At 40.5% G+C, this 22881-nt stretch overlaps 1 protein-coding gene across 1 annotated transcript in view; it reads right to left on the bottom strand.

Annotated features, from left to right (window-relative positions):
* Positions 1–22881, bottom strand: part of Large1 (LARGE xylosyl- and glucuronyltransferase 1) — a 449296-nt gene that overhangs the window by 239724 nt on the left and 186691 nt on the right. The window contains exon 4 of the mRNA XM_090328589.1: positions 2480–2781. Coding sequence (XP_090184715.1) covers positions 2480–2781 — 302 coding nt within the window. The remainder of the gene's footprint in view (positions 1–2479; positions 2782–22881) is intronic.

Consider the following 22881-nt stretch of genomic DNA (forward strand, 5'->3'; position numbering starts at 1 on the left):
AGTCAAATCTTAATTCATCTAATGGTATTTGTCATTTTTTTGAAATCATTCCCAGTGAAATATAATACTAATACAACAATTTGAGAATTTCCCTCAAATTCTATTATTTGTGACTAGCACTGAACTACTAAGACGCAGAAACTTTGATTTTAATCTTCAATTTACAGACAAGGAAACTGAGACACGGAGAGGAGAAATTCCATGTTCAAAGCCACACATCTATAAGTCTCACAATATGACCAACTCCAAAGCTATCATGTGGTGTTTTCCCTCCGCTATTTTACAGAGAATTCAGGACAAAAGCCCACTTGCAAAATTGCATGGTTACTTGTTTCTAAGCTGAACAAGGAAGAAAGTGCCAACTATAACGACTACAGTAGAAGATAATTCTCTCAGCAAACACAGCTCGCAGTCTCCTTTTGTGAAACTGCTTCCTCCCTTCTCCAATTTAGTATTCTCCTACTTTGTTTGTTTGTTTTTTCAAGTAAAGTAGACAGTCAATCATAAGGATAAGAATACAAGGTACCATTTCTTCCTCATTCTAGGCCATTCTGCCAGGTTAGGAGAGTTCCTTCTAAACCAAATTACTCTATCCTAAAACTACTATGGTGACATGAAAACAAAGAACTTGAGAGAAATCAAACAATTCTGCAACAAGGCAAGATTAGAGATCATTTTCCCATTCAACCCAGATGGAGGAACTTCAGCGGCCTCACTGAGGCCAAAGATGTGCAGTAGAGATATTAAGTAATCCAGGGACTGGATGTGTCTAGTATTATGACAGCAAGTTTGCCATATAGCTCGAGGGAGGAAAGACACAGGAACTACTATCTACTGATGTCTGCATTGCTTTACCATCTCTTTCCTCATCTGCCCTATGGAAAATGGAAAACCTAAGAGAAAGGAAGTTTGGCTATTTGCTCACCACTGGAATTTCTTTGGCTAATGAAGAGTATGGGATAAAGAATTACGGAGGCGAGCTTCTTTACTGAGAAAGTGAGTGAGTGAATGGAGCAAATGAATTTGGTTTTAGGACCACTTCTTAGTGAGTGAGTGAATGACTGAGGTTTTAGAACCACATTGTCACCCAGGTTCTCAGGGTTTGGTGTACAACCAACTCACTGTGTCCCAAATTCATTCCTGCTACAACTATATATTTATTCTATGTTTCCTACCCCCATGACAATAATATGTAAATATCGTCCCCTTTCTCTTTGTCCACCTCTGTACCAATCCATTATCTAGGTTGGGAATCTAACTATATATTTGTTCTATGTTTTCTACCCCCATGACAATAATATGTAAATATCTTCCCCATTCCCTTTATCTACCTCTATACCAATCCATTCTTATCTAGGCTTGGGAATCCACAGAAATCCTGGATTCCTCAAGAGGCTGTCCTGGTATATTCCAATCTACAGTTTCTTCTCTTACTCTTGAGCTCCCATATTGGATAAGTCCTACATTCTGTGCCACACATTATGTTGTAATAACAATGTCACTAACAACTCATCCACATGGACAGATGCTATGACTTACAAGCTGTAAATTCTTTGGGGAGTCCAAAGTCTAATACTGATTATTCTAGGAAGTGGAATAAAGAAACACCAGGTAATGTTTGCATTTAAAAATAATACCAATTACCTATAATTGAAAATGTACTATGTAAAAAGAGCCATTCATGGCTTTATGTGACCATCCTACTTAATTTTCTAAATATCCTGTGAAGCAAATATTGTTTCCTGATGTTTACTGACATGCTACCTAAAATTCACAGAGGTTGGTACTCAAGTACTCACAGCTGAAATTAAAGGTAGGTTATAAACTCAGTCTTTGTACCAAAATGTCTTGATCTTAACTGGAATGCTCTAATGCAATGTCACCAGTAAAGTGTGTGTGTGTGTGTGTGTGTGTGTGTGTCTTTCCAGGACACAAGTACAAATTCAGGATTCCAAGGCTGGTAGAAGTATAGGAGGATGGTTCAGGGTCCCAAGTTTCCAAAGTCTCACTAAGGGAGAACAGTTTTGACAGGGAAGATACAAGTGTATACCAAAAGACATCAAGGAACTATTTTCTGGTTCTGAATTGTAGAGGATGTTCATATAATAATGAGGCTCAAGGAAATTGCTATTAGGGCCACAACTTCAGAGGGGCACCATTCACATAACATTCTAAGTAACAAAGGTCTCAGGATAATATTCAGCCATAGAAACCTTGAGCATGACAAAATAATCTGCAAAGAAACAGGTGGAGAGTCCATCAATAACTCCCCTTTATCTTTCCTCCCATTTTTCAGATGAGAAAACTGAAGCTGGCCCAGTCCATTCAGAATGGTTGGTGACCATACTGGATCCAACCAAAGCCCAAGCCAAGAATGCCAGCATTCTGCAGGAACCTGGCTGTGCTTCCAGGAGAATTCTGAGAGGATGGAGGGAAACAAAAGTTGGTACGCTCCCCTCTCTGGCCTGGTAATCCTTACCTCGCACTTCTCCACAACTGGTTGCTGCCCACATTCAGAGCTGTTGCCTGCCACGATGCCAGCCCGCAGGTTCTCGCTGTCCCCAGTCCCTTCTTCCATGGAGTAAGTCTTGGAGTGGTTGCCACGGCGGTGGCCCTGGCTGCGACCTTGGGCCAGACTGAGCTGCCTTCGGAGGGCACGGTTCTCCTCTTCCACCTCACGCATGCGAACCTCCAGGCTCTCTCGCTCCCTTTGGCTGGAGGCCGTGTACCTCGGGCTGTGTGCCTGGGAGTCCAGCGGAGACAGGGATACAGGCTTCCCATCTGCAGGTGGAGACACCAGGAAAGAATAAGCCTGGAAAGAACCACGGACATCCACAGCTACCTAGCTCAGCCCCCTTCCACAAATCTCATTTTTAAGGGAAAGCAGATGGACTGTGAATTAGAAATAAATGCATCCAGATTGAAGTGCGAACAAAGTTGAGAACAGAGTGACTTAATATGGTAATAAAAACTAATATGCTGCTTGGAGAAGTAATATAATTATTCCTAATTAAATGCAGTGTCTTCTTGGTGCCATGTTTCTAGGTAGACATTCTGAACAATAACACAGTATGAATATGAATGAGAAGGGGGAAACAGGAAAGAAAGAGAGTGGAGGAGTCTGGAAGTAGAACAGAGCAAAAGAGGAGGAGTAGAAAAAAGCTAGGCAGTGCACTGAGTTCCTCTTGCTGAAGTCCTTTCCATGGGTTGAGGATCTAGAAGAGAGCTGAATAAATGGACAGAATGAAGGATGCTGAATATGGCCAACATTCTTCATGAAGAAATGTGGAAATTATCAATGAAGCTTCTTGTGGTTGCTGGAGAAGAGTAAGAACAAGGATGAGGGAGAGTGATGAAGGGCTGAGTGTAACAGTGTACATTCTATAAACCTATGGATGCGTTCAAATGAAACTCGCTTGTGCAACAAATTGGTGCAATTGAAACTTTATAAATAAAATGCAAAACCTTGCTTTCAAAGCACTACCTTTCTAGAGGAACCTTTCTTCAGCTGAAGACTAAATATCCTTCAGATACCTAGTAGCAATTTGCATGTAGAACTCAGCAATTTGTATATACAGGGCTGTGGACATGTCATTAACTGTCCTACTAAGTTTCCTCTGAAGATCCACAGTTCAGTGAGACAACACCAGGATCTTATTGTCTTTATAGTGCCGTAAATAACTGATAAATTCTAGAAGGGTACTAGCCAAGACTAAAAGCATTAAGAGGAAGGAGGAAGAGGAGGAGGAGTAAACAGGGTCAAGACCAATCTCTGAAGCAAAAACTACCATTCCCATCGTGTGCAATCAAAAAAACTTACAAAAGTAGCCAAGCTAAATATGACTCTCAATGTCAAACAACTGGTATGGTGGCATCAGAATTCATATCCAGCTCTATCTTATGTCTAATCCTATGAACTGAACACTTGTACCTAGTGTATGCTTATGTTTGAGGAGCTCTGGAGACATGAGGTATAACTGAAGCTGTCAGACTTTCTGTTTCCAATCTGCAGAAATCCCAGGTTCCAGCCACACTGGAGGTTGCCTCCTAGGCTACCAAGCCCACATTCACAGCTTTAGAAAATTATACTCTCTGTTGTCTGGAAAAAGCCCTCTCTGTATCTATACCTCCTATCTTTCTCCCTCCTGCCCAGACTCCTTTGAGTGTCTAAACTACCCCAGAGTCTCCATAACTCATACCCTGCATGGTTCACCTATGCTGACCAAGCTGCTTTGGCCTTGGCTCAAGGCTGTTTGATGTCTCTTTTAGCCACATGGCTAAGAGACATCACTCATTTTAGTCTCCTCAGGGTTAAATGTCCAGGTGCCCAAGGCTCTTCTGTCAATGCAACCAAGGTGACTCACTGAATTCTACTGTCCAGAATGGCAAATCAAAGGCACAGGCTGAATCTGTAGGGATGTGAAAGCAGGTTGCTCAGGATGGTATTGCCACAGGACTGGCCAATCACAAGCTCCTACTCAAGCTTTCTGAAGCCTTTCTCCCCACTTAGAATAGTTGTCAAGAGGTTGAAGGTTACACACCCTATAGCAATGTGTTTACTCAAGGAACATGGAGGCTGGGAGCAGGTGGGGAAAGATGAATACCCATAATCCATCAGAGGGCAGAAGGCTCCATTGCAGATGATGCCTATGACATACTAGGTTGTCATAGAGAAAACAATCCCTCCTCCCTCCCATTACAAATAAGGGATCCAAGAGTCTACATGTATAAACTGAGCACTGGTTATGTTGCAGCTCTATAGAAATAAGCTCTCCATGCCTTAGGCAAAGTACCTAACTTTTCCATTACCTAGTATATTCCTTACATGTCTTTTTTTTTTCTTGGAATATTTTTATTTTAAGTAGTTGTATAAAAGAGCTGCCATTTAGAGAAGTCTACAAATACAGAGCCCCATTTAAAATTCTCACCCATCTTGCCTAACCTACACTTTCCCTCACTTTTCTTAATTTTTAGGCTATACGTTGAATTATTTTGCTGTTTAACAAATCAATACGTGTATAGAATACATCTTGTATCTGTGTTGTCCCCTCAACATCTTTCAGCTCCTTTGACACATCCCTTCCCCTGTTTTCTCATGTATTCTTGCCTTAATTTTCTACTCCTTTATACCCTTTCAGAAGTACTGTCCACAGCTGCTTGGTCCAATGAACTTGGGCAGGAGGTCAGGGCAGGAGGTCAGGGCAGAAGGAGGTGGAAGAGCTTCTCACCTCCATTCAGAGCAAGAAAAGGGTACCAGATATAATTTTCAAAGGTACAAGGCTCAGTGACTGACTTCTTCCAGCTAAGCTTCATCTCCTAAAATTTCTGCAAGCTAGTGAAAATAGCACCACCAGCTGGAGACAAAGCATTGCAATACACAATGCTGTAAGGAAAGGTTCATTATTCATGCCTTAAACACCCAAGTCTCCACAAGGAGTACAACCAGGTATTAGCAATCCTTAAAGTTTTTCATTTTGTCTTCCCTCATCCTTTACCCTACGAAGCCTAGAGGCAAGACAAGAACATGCAATAGAGGATAAAACCTTTTGCCTTTGCCCTGGCAATTCTTGCTGCTAGATGTGTGGGCTATTTATTTATTTATGTGTATGGTATACATCTCCCCATCATAAAATACCTATGTGTGTTGATTTACAGTTCATCCCACTTAGAGTTGAAAATGTCAAACATTATTCAAAATCTCAGTTCCCAACATATTTCTCCTCCCTCCATAACTTCTCAAAAAACATGAATTTATCATTGAATTTGAATCTCGGCATCCACTCAAGATGAATGCTCTGAATTAAGAATCAAAACATCAACGCTTGAGAACAAAGAGGGAAAATTGAAAATCAACCTCTGTGCAGTGCAATGACAGGGATTAGGGACTTGCCATCCCAAATGTCCTAAGCAATGATCTCAATTTGTGACTCTGACACACACACTCTCTCTCCCTCTCACTCTCCCCCTCCCTATCTCCCTTCTCCTATCTCTCTTCTCTATCTCCACTCACACAGCTTTTAGCACTGTGTGAGCAGCCACTTGCAGATGGACAGAATTGCACAGTACAGTCACAGACAGGACACAGGCTAAAATGAACCTTTTATGCGGTAGATCAGGTCCTTAAAAGACAGTGGCATTATCTTTTTTTAAGAATTATTTCTATTTTTAATTTGTTATTGTTATTGTAAAGATGATGTATAGAGGGGTTATAGTTATACAAGTCAGGTAATGAGTAAGTTTCTTTTTGAACAGCGTCACCTCTTCCTTTGTTTCCTCCCAATTTTTTCCCTCCCAAGCATCCTTTCCTACAAGTTATATGGTTCATTGTCGATGTGGTCTTTCGTATCAGTACTGTGTTCATTCACCCCTGCTCTACTTTATTCTTTGTCCACACTTTGGTTCCCCTTACCCTCCTCAAAACAGATAAACTTACATATAAGAAGACAAAAGGTGCAGAAATAAAAAATATCTTCTTTCTTAATTCTTGGAGTTGATTTCATTAAGTGCCATATCTCTTTTGGAACCCAACATCTTGTATTCAGGGTCTGACTTCAGCAATGTGGTCTTGCTGCATCTTTCAATGGATGATACAGTCTCCATCCCTAAACTTCACAGGGCAAAGTCTCCCCATCCATGTACAATGTGTCACCCAGGCTTGCCAATGCTTCCTTCCTGTTGACTGAAGTGCTTGCACTTCTCATGACAAACATTCCTTTTCCAAGCAAAGACTAAAACAGTGGTTGTCAAAGAAACTTTTTTTGTAGACATATAGAGAATATGTTGCACATTGTAGGCCACAGTTTTAAGTTTCCAACTATTTCACCCTAGTCTAAAAACCACCAGAGAATTAGACAAGCAATGGTTATGACTGTGTTCTAACGAAGTCAATTTACAAAAACCAGTGGTAAGCCTATGTAGACAGTTTGTCAAATCCTGTCCTTCAATCCTGGGGTTTGTCCTTTCTCTAGCCTGCAACCTGCTTCTAGTCTTGCCCACTCAGAGTAATACAGTTACTTCTGTTTCTAAGACATTGGCAATCTGGAAATGTACCAAAGTACCATGAGCTTCTTCAAGGTTATCTACCAAATTCCAACCAAACACTTGGTCAGCCTGCTGATAGATGCAGAGTACTCAGATGCTATATGAGCCATGTAATCTTCACTTATCCAGTGCTGTAATGAGGCAGGTGATTTAACTACTTTTATTAACCAAAGAAGAGAGAGAAAGAGAACCAAGACACATGATTTAACTTGTTCACTATCACCCTAGCAGAAGGCTTCTGGATCAGAAGTTCTTTTGGTACCACACTAGAATGTCCATCCATTCCCACATCTCCTCACCCATAAAACAGAATAAATAAACCCAAAACAACAAAAAACCCAATCTAGTCTCATTGGCCCTTAGGCCAATGGTTCTCAATTCTGCCTATGAGTATACTCGTTTGGGAAAGTTCTTAAAAACTATCAAGGTAGCAAATGCCCCCAGCCATGAATGGACCCAAGGTGTCTAGAGGTGGAGTGGAGTGATCAATCTTACAGGTTGCCCATTTCCTCTCAGTCTGTAGTTTTTCCAGGCGTATGTCCTTGTTTTATCTCTTGAATCTTTATTCTTTGTGAATGATATTCTCTTTTCATATAGCAAGACTCTAGTATTCTTATTGACTGGGCATTGGCCATCTTGGTTCCAGGGTCCCACCTCTTGACCAGCCATAGGTCACTGGAGTTCACTGAACTTTCATCCTCTACAAAGGACTATATGCATTATGTAATTCTTAATGCTTTAGCATCATGTTACTTTAATTTACCTAAAAATTTCATAGTCTATGATTAGCATTTGAAATTTCAAAATATGCTACAGCCAAAGTCATTTTCAAAAAGTGTAGAAGCTCAGTCTGATTTTAGAAATTTCTTATTAACTTTTTTTTGGTAGTTGTTTTGTTCACTGAATAGCCATATCAAAAATAATGATGTTGACTTGCTCCTGGCTTTTGCTTTCTAGACTATGTATAAATCAGAAGAGGACACAGGTTCCCCCAAGTGAAGCCAGTTTCTGAATTTCCAGATGAGAAGCGCTGGATTGGCAATGGGAAGTAAACTGGCAGTGATGCCAGGCAGAGAATGCTCACTTGTTATGAGGTAAACAGGGAATGTTTTACCCAAAGATTCCCTGGAGCGATTTTCTGGAAGTTATCTTTGGCAAGGGAAGCAGACTTGAGTTCCAACAAAGGCCTTGGGGATCTTCTGGCAAAGACAGAAAAAGAGTCAAAAAAAGAGTTCTTCACAAGCTTCTAAAAAGAACCTGCAACCACAATGCAGGGAGGGGAAAATGTCTGGATTTGTTTTTCTGTGATCGGCAGAATGAGCTCTGGCTTCTTTCCTCTGTGGAAATATTTTCAAGAACTTTGTCTTGAAGGACTTCATTAAGTAGAGAGAAAAAAAATGAAAACATTTTTAGCACCAGTTTGCTCTATCCATAGCTAGGTTGTGGCTATTTAAATAAACAATGATATCCATTCTCACCCCTGAAAATTCTGGTTCAATACTTCAAAACTTAAAATATTTTTTATGCCAAATGTCCTAAGTAATAAAATTTGAGGCAATTAATCTATGGACTACTCTCTCTACAGCAAGGCAACTGAGTCTCTCTGCTTACAAGTTTTCCCACTTTTCTTTCTTTATGATGTCCAAAGAATGTACGTACAGACAGATAACTATCATGAGTAGCACTGAAATCACCCAAACCACATAAAACAAAAAATGGTGTACTCCATTTTCTGTTTAATTTAGTCACATGCTGGCTGAGGCAAGGCTTCTCCTAGACTACCAGGTAGTTGCGAAGACAGCTATAAACAGTGAAAAGTAAAGGGGCATCTTGGAAACTCAGAGTACACAGTATCCCAAATCCTGAAAGCAGATTAACCAGAGAGCACAATAAATTCACATTCTTGGTCATTCTTTGTTGGCTTCTAATATGCCCTGTATAACATCAATCCCACTTACCATAGCCTCAATGTCTCTATAAACCACACACCATGGCAGAGCTCGAAGCAGCAGCAAGTTTCTTGACTTCCTCTCCTAAGTATGTATATGCATACACAACATCTTTGTTACTGGATGAACAACTTCTCCTTCTCCTTCTTCCCCTTCTCCTTCTTCTTCTTCTTCTTCCCCTTCTCCTTCTCCTTCACCTTCTTCTTCTTCTTCCTCCTCCTCCTCCTCCTTTTGCCAGTCCTGGGCCTTGAACTCAGACACTATCCCTGAGCTTCTTTTTCTCAAGGCTAGCACTCTACTACTTAAGCCATGGCAACACTTCTGGCCTTTACTGTTTATCTGACAGAGAAGATTCAAACCCAGGGATTCATACATGCTAGGCAAGCATTGTATCAGGGCCTTGCATTCTTGCTTACCATATTGGCTCAAGCCTGACCCTCTACCAAATAAGTGATACCTCTACTTCTGCCTAGGTGGCTTTGAACTACAATCCTCAGATCTTAGCCTCCTGAGTAACGAGTAACTAGAATTACAGATGTGAACCATCAACACCTGGCCAATGTGACTTTTGATGATGGAAATAGATGCAGAAACAATTCTGAATTTCTTAAGCTTCTTTGCAGCAGTACTCAAGATGAAAAAGTTCATAGTTTTCCAATGATCTCAGTTTTTTAAAAATTCCTTGCAATAAATGTGTTATTTTTATGAAATATTCATAGCCCTTATAAAATCTCAATGCTCTGTTCCAAGAATGGCAAATCATATGTGTGGAGGAGCCTCATATTTTACAGTAAAAATGTTTAACAAGTTGCTTTTTTTTTTGTAGCTAAAATGTTACACAAATCAAGATGGCCACACAGGGTGATTCTTGAACAAAGATTTAATTTCATTTTACATTCATCATAGAAAAGACTTTGAAAACTACATTTTTTTTTCATTCTGATGTAGTAGTAGAAATTGATCCCAAGACCTTGAGCATAATTTGTCTCCAGCACTTTTGTCTGCATAATTTTTTTTTTAGATAGATCTCACTGTTTTCCTGGGATATCCTTGCTCAGATTCTCCTAACAGAAATTATAGGTGGGTACTACAAAGCACAACAAGAAAATTATTATTTACTCAAAACTTACACCTGTCATAATGCCATAAAGCTAAACTTTTATTCTTCTTGGTGTCTTTGCTCAATTAAAAATGAGTTTTCTAGGGTTTTTTTTGTTGTTGTTTGTTTTGTTTTTTTGGGCCAGTTCTTGACTTGAGCATTGTCCTTGGACTTTCTCAAGGCTAGAGCTCTACCACTTGAACCTCAGCACCACTTCTGACTTTTTTCTATGTATGTGGTGCAGAGGAATTAAACCTGGGTCTTCGTGCATGCTAGGCAAGTATTCTACCACTAGGCCAAACTCGTGGTCCAGTTTTCTAGGATATTAAAGAAATCAAACTATGGTCAATAATGTCCAGTTTGGAACACAGAGAGGAAGCAAATCTGAATAGCAAGCAACAGAAAAAGCAGCAGAGCCCTGGACCCACATTGCTTCATCTGAGATTAGACCCATAACAAATTTGGCAGAGAAAAAGTTCCCTTTCCCTATAGCACATAATAACCAGCATGAACATAGGAAAGACCTCATGTCTTATTAGTGATCCATTCAGGAAGTGGTCCTAGGGAAGATATGTCATCTTCTCTAGGCTCCCTGCCAAACTTTGTCATCTTCAGTCAGTGAGCTTTGTGACAAAATCATACCAAGTCCCACGCATTCTTTCTGGACCATCAGTACATGTTATACTTCATACTGGCCAATTTGCCCAAGAAGATCCAACTCTGCCCTGCAAGTGTTTATTACAGAGGTAGATGCCAAGATTCATTAAAGGAGAGAGTGGAGAGGAGTTCACTAGAAAGAGCCAGTATTCAAAGGCAAGTAGTGCTCTATATTTCTATTTATTAACTTTAGCCATTGTGGCAGAGCCACCCAATAGCCTACACAGTGTTCTAACACATTTCTAAAAGATACGGGGTGAGCATCGTTGGACATGTGGTGGATTCTTCCACAGTATATCTCTATTATGAACTGTCATGGCTCTTAAATCAATGTTATTGTGTTCAGTTCAATTGTAAATTAACAAACAAGAGAAACTAAGCAAAAGCCTGCCTAGACATTTCTTTGACTCTGTCCTTTTTCATATCCTTCCCCCCACCTTCTTCATAGTTTCCATCTTCTTTTATCACTTTTACTTACAGGAAAACTATATTCTAATTCTGGAGAGTATATATGACACATATATATGTATATATGAAGTAGAAATAAAGAGAAAAGATTTTAATAAAAAAAGACTGTATCACCACTTTACTTTTCACAAATCCCAACTATCCCTTAGGAGGAAATAGGAAATGAAGAATGAGATTTTATCAGAAGAGATAGGAGGAGCAAGTAAGGTTGGAAAGGATGAGAGATTTTATCTGGAGTTCAGCTTGACAAAAATAATGCTTTATCAGGATTGGCACTTGGGAAAGATAACACGTTACCTGGAGCAAGATGGATGTTTGGGCAAAACATTGTGCTAATACCTATTAAGCTCAAAACTTGCCATCTCTGCATTTGGCAGCCTGTTATTTTCTTGTGAGTCCTACTTCTGGCATTTTTTTTTTTATAAGATGCTTTAAAAGTCTTAGAAAAGCAAGAATAAAACCAAGGACAATTGACTCAACTTCATTATAAGGCAAAGCCAGGGGTTTCCTCTAAAACGTGACAAAAAAGATCTACTTTCACCAATGGGGAAGCTTTGCATGGTGGATGGATGCTGCTGCACAGGATCCCAATTCCTTGCTCTAAGGAAAAGAGCAGCCTGCTGGGCAGGCGCCCATGTGAACAAGACAGAAGAGACAGTGTGAGGATAGGAAAGAAGAGCTAGATTAAATAGAAGAGATCTCAAGTGAGATCCAAGCTGAAGGTGTTCAAGACTTTCTGAAATTGCTGCCTAAATCTTAAAATTTCATGACCTCTTTCTTCTCTCCCCTCTCCCCACACCTCAATCTTCAGACTCTCGAGAATCCTTAAGGATCTAAAGATTTGCAAAAGGGTTTCTGGAAATCTCATATTCACAAGCCATACGCTAACTTCCTGGCCACTGGAAGTCCTTGTGCTATTTACTTTGCGGGTTTTGTGATTTGGTGCCCTACCTTTTACCCTCCAACACCAGGCTCAGGCTTTCCAACCCACACAGGCAAACATCATCCTGGATTCTACTACCTTGATCATAGAGATGAATGTAATGATTCTTACTACACATGTAATTGCGATTTCTATAGCCTTCTTCACACTGTGCTGATCTGTTTCCTCAACATACATTAACTGATTACTTGTTGTATCTCCTGCATGGCAGGATCTATCCTCAGCAAATAGCATCTTTACTGTTCCTATTACACAGACTGAAAATCTAGGGCTGGCACTTGAATTTTTTTCCCCCTCATCTTCTAAAGGGAGTGAATCAGGGACATATTTTAAATATTGGTTATCTCCTCCAAGTCCCCTCTGAATGTAAACTCCTGCCTGCTGCTAACTAAGTCCTATATCAGATACGTAGAAATTGCTATTGTTAAGAAGCAGTGATTTTCTATGTGGGCCTGTAACTGTCTAAAGGGTAATTAAAAGCAGGAGGAAAGCTTGCTGTTTTATCTGTCTCTGTTCTGATTTTTTTCTCTAAAGTCACTTTGGGATCCAGAAAACTTAGGATTGGTCAATAACATCATTAGGAGGCAATGAAAACTAGAACTATCCCCGAGAAAAGGACATATCACCTCTTCCATCCAAATGAACCACTTCCACCGGAAATCAGATTGCTCCCCTTCTCCAGAACCTCTCCAACAACCAGTATGAGATAGAGATCTACCTAGCCACAATTGGCACAGGCCTATTTAATCATGCATACCTCTTTCAACCTGTCCCAATTCTTCCTGTATCGAAACCTAAAGCTCATGTCTGTGCTCCTATAGTGGGGTGAAGTTCCTTCCATATTTCTTCTGGCAGCATGTCTATGCCTCATCAATAATCTCTTTTCTCTACACTGACCACTGGTCATCTCTTTAGCCTTTTTGGGGGAGAATGGCCAGACTTGAGTCCTGAGAAGTAGAATGCCTGGAGTTCTAGGCTAGTTTTGCAAAATCACTCCTCACACTGAAGCGGGCAACACCTATGTATCCAGTAACTGCTGCACCAAAAGAGAAACATGTTTAACAATGGTTCCTCAATCACTAACTCAAGTCTCCGTGCCTGGGGCTTCCCATCAAACTTAAAGGAAAACCCAAATACCTCATAGAGGCTGACAAGGTACTTCCTTGGCCTTGGTTAACCTTGAGTATAGTTCAGATTTCCTCTGTTCTCTCTGTTCCTGCCTCACTGGCCTTCTCAGATCAGCCAAGTTGATCTCCTGTTAGGGTCTTTCTTCCCTGGTCCCTCTCGATCAGCAGGAGGGACGGGGAGAACATGCCCTGACCTGGAAAAGCCAAGAGAGGAGAGGGGGGCCCACTGACCACATGCACCCAGCCCTTCTCCAGAGCACAGACAGATGAGTCAAGCAGGTTCCTTAAGGCAGGAATCCCTCTTTATTCCGGAAGTCTCTCCTCCTAATATGGGGTTCCAGAGCCTACCAGCACAAAGGTGGGCAGGACAGGGAGGTCCACGTGTTTACTCCCACAATAGGTCTCAGCAGAGAGTATAAGGCAACAACACATTCTTAACCAATGGTAATCAAGTCTTGAGCCTCACCTCCTGCACCTTACCTTGTTGCCCCTTGCCTCAAAGCAATAACACTTGTGTGTTGCCTTGCCTCTCAGCAGAAAGTAATTACTGATGATATAGCTCAAAGTTACTTGGCCCCCAGCAATCTCCTACCTGGTGGCCTGTGTTCTTGCTGTTGGCTGGCTCTCAGTCTCCCTTTTGAATTCCACTCTTTTGAGAAGCATCTTTGTAAGCTTACCTCTAGATCCAACTCTCATCCAGGCTGGAACCTATGTCTTTCTCACTCCATTCCTACATATATCCATCTACTCTACCCATATTGTAACATTTCCCAAGTATAAACTTCTCCATTTTCTTCCTGTTTACTTGACTCTACCTCTGACATATAAGTTTCAAGGCAGCAGGTCTTCTGTAGATCAGTGTCATCTACCATACATACTATCTTAAGGTCCTAGCAGGTACTCAAAATGCCAGTGTGACTGCTCAAGTCAGGAATGCAGGTAAATAGAAAAAGATCATCACAGGAATCAGTTTTCAAAGGAGGATCACAATGGCAACTCCCTTCCTGATCATCCACTTTGCCCTAGACTTGTACATTCTCTTATTCAATCCTCCCAGCTGTACAAGGCAGGATTTTGTGTCCCTATATTTAACCAGCAGGAAAGGAGTCTCACTGAATTTAAGTACCTTGCCAAGACTTACTACAGAAAAGTTTTTAAAAAATTAGATGAAGTGAGGAAAATGAAAAAGATATAATGAGCTCCAAAGAGACTCTTATTTTCATCCTGTCTGCTGTCTCTAAATAGCTCTTCCCAGAAAACAAAGGTTGAAGTGTGACCAGGTAGGGGACAATTCTCATTCCAGTGACAAAATAGATATAAGATCATTCCAACAAGAATGAGGAAACTAGGGGACTTCCTGTGAAATAAGCAGTAAGCACATGGAGATGAATCCACTCCTGGGTCCAGAAAACTTTACCCAGGCCCAGCAAGGACAAGCAAACTGACAGGGAGGCCCCAGTGCACAAGAGACACCCTAAGGATCTAGTGTGGAAACAGAAGGAGGAAAAGGCCTAGAGGATGCAAGTGCCTGACTCCTTGATCTAGGCATCCTGAGTACCCTGTCTGGTAGTTAGGGTTTGATGCCTTGAGCTAGATGCTGCAGGGAATAGAGAAGGGCATTTCTTCTAGAGCTAAAAAAAAAAAAAAAAAAAAAAAAAAGCAATGCTGCCCCTGCAAATGAAGATAGTGCAATCTGCCAGGGATGGGGCCTTGCAGGCACCACCCCCTCCTGATTAAGTTCCTGCCTCATACCTGTGTTCTCTAGGTAACTGAAACACCTGAAGGCAATCACCTCCCCCTATTCTGAGGTCATTTCCACAACAGGTATGGCCATACCTTTCTTCACTGGCCAGACCTTCTCCCAGCTCCTTCCCCAGAAAAGCTTGGGCCAAGCCTCTCCAGGGCCCTTAGGCCTATATCTCTACCTTGCTTTGCCTTTGAGGGCAGCAGTTTGGAATTAAGTTCTCTCTCTGACCTGAACACCATGTGGTGTTCTCTTCATCAGCTACCTAATTAAAACCTGAAAGAGATCTTAATCTCTTTTTACACCATAGCCTAAGAGATAGAAGGAGGTGGTGATGAGATAATGACAAGATCTGGGAGACTCAGCAGCCACTCCCAAGGCCTGGCAGTAGCAGTGAGTGGCATGAATCAAGAAACCTTTGTTTGTAATCACCACAGTATTCAGAGGCTGGCCTGAGGCAGTTTTTCTCCAGGGATCCACAAATGGTTAACTCACAGACTCTCCCCTGATGAGTAGCTTCAGCTGCTCATCAATAGAATCTCCAGCTGATAATTATTAAGTGAAACTTAGGGCTCACATTTGCATATGTAAAGCATACTTCCCACAAAAGCCACAATGGGAGGGAGAATGCACTTCCTGATTGTAAAGCACAAGGGAGGTTTGGGTAGGGGTGGGGCTCCAGCCTGCTTTGCATGTGGTTCTCCATGCTAATCAAGCCAGATATTCAGCCAAAATAAATCCCACATCCTAAAATATGCCATTTGTCAAAATCAGGAGCGCACAGGAGAGTCCTCTCCCCCCAGATCTGAGAAGGATGTGTTTTTACCACAATAAGCATCTAAGAGGGTTATGATTATGCAGCCTGGAACACAAGTGCGTGGACACAAGCAGCCTGGCTACACTCACACCTGGGCTGTTTCACCACCTTGTAGAGCAGTGATGAGTTCCTACAGAAAGAAGGCTTCTATCCCTCTCACACAATCCTGAAGCTTTTCATCTTTGCACCTGTCTATGAAGATACTTTAGCCCCAAAGAAAAAGGGAGAAGGAAATGCCAAAGCACCACACTCCATTTCTGATGGCTTACCTCTGTGATGACATTTATCTTGGCTTGTGAGGAGGAACATCTCCCCTAGGAAATGATGCCACACCAGAGAATGCCAATATTCCCAGAAACATAATGAAGAGCCTGTCTGACATGGCTAGAAAAATCATGGCCTCAAAACTCCAATGTCAGTTGTCAGCACTACAACCTGATGGTAGTAAGAAAGATGTGGGAGCCAAAAGAAGGTGTAGAAAATGAGGCTCATGACATCCTAAAGACAGAGCAGGGTGGATAAAATAATAATAGAAATTATTAGCACTGAGTCACTTAGTCAAGTTCACGATCCTTTTACCTCATTGTGCTCATCTGTAAAATGGAGGTAAAAACTTAGCTGAAGCTGTCTTACCCAGTACCACCAGAACACATGTGAGCTATGGACATTCTATTTTAGTTTATAATATATCAACGTACATTTATTTGACAATCTTTTGATGGAGGACAAAGGCTCTTTCTATTAGGACATACTGATAAGTGAAAATTTTATACTGCCTGTCTTGTATAAGCCACAACAAAATTGCTAAATGCATTCAGATTGGTTTCTTGAAAGTGCAGGGTAAATGTAAAAAGTATTTTTTTAAACTGGGAGCAGAACTTCTTTCATATTTTTATCTTCTCCATTTTCTACTTGTCAAGCTTACATTTCACTGACAGCTACTTCATAAGACAATCAATCTACCTTTTGGCTATTGTTCCAAAATGTAAAACTTAACTTTTTTTTTAAAGGAGGCTTCTTCCTGCACTTCTATTTCACCAAGACTTAAGTAATAATGAAATTCTAATATTTAATTACATTGGAAAGATAGATCATCACAGGCCTGACAATAAATGAAAATGACTTTTGTAGAGCATACAACTTGACTGGTCTTAAATGGTTCTAGAACAAAGGCTATTGGCTGGTCTATTCTACTTATGGTGGGCACTGAATGGACTAGAGTGATGCTTGGATGCTGGATTTGTTCTTAAGTGGAGTTAAGAAACTCCCAAGGAGAACTTCCTGTGTGGTTCTGTCAGGAATCACAAATGACCTACTGAACAGGATGCATTTGCCTTCTAACCTATTCAAGAAATAAGGGTGCAGACAAGTTCTCGTGTTGTTTTATTAATCTATTACCTTGATCAAGTCATTGTTCTCTATTATCTAGAAGTACTGGCTCAGATATTTTATATTAAATGTTCCTTTATACTTGTAGAACAGGAGACTAAACTGTGTTCCTATGAGTTCAGGCCATCAGGGAAGGGACTGTAAATTGTGTCCACTCTACATGACGTGAAAGAGACCAAGGACACAGGCCTCTATCAACCTGAATAACAAGATTTCAAGTAATCAAATCTTATTCCATTCCATTTCCAACCCCCTGAAATTTCTTTTAGCACACAAGTTTCTGCTGCTGGTCACCTTCAAAGTGGGAATAGGTTATTCAAAGACATAAACAGATTCACAGAAACAGATCTGCCCTCACCATAAAGAAAAGTCAAAGTGTGGAACACTGGCCAAGCTCCTTTCACAGACCTATGTTTCACTTTTCAGCAGACATCAACTTCTGAAGCTGCAGGCCTGATTCACTGATGGCTTTAAGTCCCATATAGGTGTAACACAGGTAAAAGACCCCACCCCCTTGCCGCAAACAACTACAGCTCATACCATAAACTGAGAGGATTACTAGTTGTGCTGATCTTAGACAAGTTGATTCAATTCAATGCCCATGAGCCTCAATTAACTGGGAATCAATGTTTTTACCTAATATACAGAACTAATTTGAAAATAATTTTTTAAAAGACTAAGAGCGAGGTCTAGGGAAACTAGGAAATTCTGTAGAAATAGAACACAAAGTTCTTAAGCAATAATACAGGATATGGTTAGGATTATGTTTCTGTGATAGTTATTATTAGCCAAAGTCCAGTTATCTAATTTAGTAATAAAATAATCATCGGCACTAGATTACAATGCTATCGTGTTTACCTTAGGAGGATAAAGAGAAGTTGAAGTAAAACAATGTCTAAAGCACTCAGCAGATCCATTTGCATTCTTAGCCTTGTGGAAGAGATGGTCATACCTCCTTCATATTCATTGTTTTGGAAAGCTCTGGATATTAAGTCTGCAGTAGAGATGTGGTGGCACCTGAATGATCACCTTTGTTGCTAAGGACAAGCTAGCCATCCCCAAGAATCCATCACCTCTAGATTAAATTAGTACAGCAGAACTGTATATTCTATAAGGCCACATTATATCAGGAGTTTCACTCATCAGATAACTTAATATATTTCTCCCTAAAAGGCAAGAAGAAGTACATCTGAAGCAAGTTATGCCAACAGTGTTTGAACCAAGGTACTATGTACATGGCTCAAGGTCACACAACATGAATAAATATAGAAATATCAAAATGACCCCCACTGTTATTTGTGCTATAAGACTGACCTCAACTGTTACTTGTGTGATAATTTATGAGATTGTGTAACTGCAACCTGGAAGATCTGCTATGTACAGCCCAGGGGCATATGAAGTCACAGCACCCAAATTTCATGACATGCCCCCGAGGTCATGCTTCTACAAAAGAGATTTTCCTACAAATAAAAAAAGTACCATATGTACCAACTGTGTGTTGGCACGGCTATTCTGATTTTTGACAGTCAACAAGCTCAGTATGAATATCGTCCAATAGTAAGTAAACATTCATTCAATCTATATAGCCATGAAACATCTACAATTTGACAGTCATCATTCTGTCCCTATTCCTCTATTTATAGCTTAAAGATGAAAGGATTAAAAAAGTTACAGTCCAGAGAGATAAAGTAGAATTTAAGACGGTCTGCCAAGGAATCATTCTACAGCATATCATAAGTTCCTGAGTTCAGGAAATCCTTTTAGGACCCATCGGGTCTGCACTGAGATCACAAAACTACTGAGCTCCCAGAAGCCCAACTAAGAGCAATATCTCCACTGAAGAAATAACGTATCTAAAGCTGAGAACCATGGTTCACAAACTGTGTGTCAAGAGTAGCAAAGACAACTTTTACGGGGCACTGAAGGATATCATCTTTCCAGAGCACATCAGTCCTCAGGATGTGCTGTATGTAAAGTACACCAAGGATGACCATAAGGTGGGTCAGAGTTGCAACAGAAGATTGCACTAATTCCATTTGGGGCAAGGTTTCTCTAAAGTTATATTTGGAGGGACTTGCTATTTATAAAAAGCAGTAACTGAGCTGGGTACCAGTATCTCACACCTGTAATCCTAGCTGCTCAGGAGATTGAGACCTGAGGATCATGGTTCAAAGCCAGCCTTGGTAGGAAAATTTGACTCTTTTCTCTAATTAACAGGCCCCTCACCAAAAACAAATAAACAAACAAAACAGCAGAAGTGGAGCTGTAGCTCAAGTAGTCAAGTACCAGTCTAAAGCATAGAAAGCTCAAGAACAGCATTCAGGCCCTGAGTTCAAGCGCCAGGACCAGGAGAGGGAGAGGAAAAATAAACAATTACTGTATGAAAACCTACATTAAGCAAGTGTGCAATATGATTCCAAGTTTCAGAAGCTATGAAGGGCCAAACAGGTTCACACATTCCATAAGTAACTGCAGTTATGTAAGAGCCAAGTAACAGTATTTCCCCTTAACATAGTGTGCCTGCTCATTTTCAGATAGCTACTAAGGTGTTAGAGCAAAAATGTGGGAAAACCGCTATTCTATGGCCTATGGGAGCCATAAAAATTAGTAAGATATTGAGGACACCAAGAACTGAGAAAATGTGGGTGGTGGGGCTGAAGAACAGAGAGAATACAGCTTGAGCAGCAAACATGAAACATGAATGTGAGGAATGCCAGGAAGGACAGGTGGGGCAGTCTACTGAGGGACTCCCAGAACCTGAACTTCATCCTAAGAACTGTGGAGCCATGGAAGCCTTTGCACCTCCCTATATAGCAGCACCAGTTTTCCTAGACTTGCCTCAGACCCCAATCTGCTCACCTTACCACCCATTCTGTGGCTAATCACTGACAAGTAAATATGTGGTTACTTGTAAGCTGTGCTGTTTTCCTATGGAATGGGTGCTAACTGCACTTAATCCATTGAACTGAGTAAAAAAAGTTGGGGAAGGAGGTTCAAGGTGAAAAATGCTTTATAGAGTCAAGTTAGCACTTCTGAGCATTTATACTAATGCATTTTGTATAAATCAAATTATCTTATACCCAAGTTAAGAACTGTCTAGGGGCCCTCCTTAGGTGGACTGTTGAGGGTTTCTTATTTTATGATTAGCAAATCTTATTTTTAGTATAGCCAAAAAGGCTTCTTCTCTACATCCTCAAATAACATTTAGATATGAGAAGAAAGAGTTCATATATTGAGATCTAAACTATGTCATTTCATGATGGGTTCAGTCCCCAGAAATGATGTGTGCTATTATTTCTCAGAAGTATCCCTGAAGACTGTGGTGAATGCTAATTAATTTTGTCCATCTCTCTGATACCTGACCAAAAATTTTAAAAGAAATGTTGAAAATGTATATGCTAAAACAATTTATAAAAGTAGGTGTTTTTCCTTTTTTTGTGTGTGTGTTTTTCCTTTTATATGTTATATTTAAGAGCAATTTCTTGGCCTAGAAACTTTTATATACCGATTACATCACCTGCTCTGAATCCTGCAAAATAAACTGAGTTTGAGAGGTGGAGCCTAGGAGAAGATGGTCAGGTCACTGGAATACTCCTTAGAAGGATTAATCCATATCCCCCAGGGTATAGTTTTGTCTCGTGGAAAGGTTGTCATAAAAGGAGTAGCTTGTTCAAGCTTCTTAGCTTGTTCTCTTGCTTCCTCTGTTGTGTGTGTTTTCTCTCCATCTCCCTCCCTTTCTCTCTCTTCATTATTATCCCCTAGTTTGAGTTGGTCCTCATACAACAACGTCCTCTTTCCATTTTTGACCCACCATGCAGTTTTCACCAAAAATAAACAGGCACCATGATCTTGAACTTTCCTACCTTTCAAACCATGAGCAAAAGTAAACCTCTTTCCCTCACAGAGCCAGCAGCCTAAGGTATTTCCTTATAGCCACAGAAGACAAAGAAAGACATAGCTAGAAAATAACTAAGTAGCAGATCCTCTCCAACAATTATATCTATATTGTGTCTTAAAAATGAATAGTGAAGAAGAGAGATGCTATATAAGGCTGCCCAGGACAAGTCTATAAAACACACCATGTATGTATGTCTTATAACTCAGGTTCATTTTCTTATACTGAATGGAAATCCTCAGGCAGCCAATCCCAAGATCTCCCACATACCCATGACAAACTTACATTTCCAAAAACTGCATCCAAAAAAAGGCAGACTGTATATTATTCTTTCATCTTATTCCTTTGTTTCCAGAGAAGAGTATATTTTCTCAGAGCCATAAATCCCTTTGAAGAACCTGAGCAAGTTCAGTCAACCCTGCTTCCCTATGCCATGGGGACCTGTCTGTCTAAGGCAGCGTGCACCATGTGCCTTTGGTAAAAGACTTGCTGCTTTGTCATTCTGTTAAATCTACCTTGAATGAAGAAATAAGTATGCCTGCAAGAAGTGGTTTAGAAAAAAGTGGTATTTTGATCACTTTCTGCTAGCTTTTAGAGTCTATCTCTCAACCTCTTTCCAACACATACATGGAAGAGGAATATTACTTATTGATTCCTAAAATTGCAGTGCTAACAAATAAGCTTTCCGACCTCAATGCTAAATAAAGAGATGGATTTCATAAAGCATAGATCTGTATTTCACAAGTAGCTATGGAGAAGATATTCCAAGTGTGACACAATGCAAGGTAGTAGGCCCCTGGTCAGGAGGGCACATGTGGAAGAACACTGTCTATACTCTATTTGATAGCTGTCCAGGGAAAACATCACTTACCCAACTCATTATGTAGTTACAAGTGTGATAAATACGGACTGCAGTGATAAGATTTTTCTCAAGATTTTCTGTTGTAATAAATGGTCCCATCAGGTGGGCAATCCTGAGATCCAAGAATCGCCCGTGGTCCCTCCCATTTTTCTAGCTGCATCATGGCTAATCCATCATCAAGATTCTGTGGAATGCCCTCCTCCATCACCTTGCAGAGCCCATGGATTCTCTGTATCTCTACTAGCATCTTCACATTCCACATTCTTGCCTGTTCTCTCTCTGGCTGCATCAGTTTTCTAATTGATCCTCAGGCACACACTTAAAAATATAATTAATTAGGACAAAATACACGTTAAACTTTATACAATAGCCATTTTAAATTAGAAGTCAATAGCATTAAGCATATTCACAATGTTGCAAACGGACTCTACTGACCATCTCCAAAAGTCTTTCTTTCTTGTAAAATGGAAACTCTATACCAATTAAATTATAACATTTATTCCCTTTTACCTCCAACAGGCCTTTTTCTTTCTCTCAGAGTTGGATTACTTTAAGGATGACACATATGTAGAATCTTATAGTATCTATCTTGAGTATCTGACATTTCATTTAACATGTCTTTTATTTGCATCTACCTCCTCATCTCTTCTCCATATAGTAGGGTCTACATAAAATACTCCTCTCCAAGGACAATGCTTCACGGTCTTCAGTTTATCAAAGAAGAAAGTACAACTCCCCTGTGTGGCCCAAGGCACAATCAGCTACAATGCATAATCAGCTACGGTGACATTTGGACAGAGCATTTTCACTCTCATTCACAAGTATCTGGCTAACAGGCCTCTTCATTGCACAGCCACCAGGCCTTCTTGCCTGTGCATCTGCAAATGTAT

The sequence above is a fragment of the Megascapheus bottae genome, chromosome 2, assembly GCF_031878675.1.
Source record: "Megascapheus bottae isolate mThoBot1 chromosome 2, mThoBot2.hap1, whole genome shotgun sequence".
Lineage (NCBI taxonomy): Eukaryota > Metazoa > Chordata > Mammalia > Rodentia > Geomyidae > Megascapheus > Megascapheus bottae.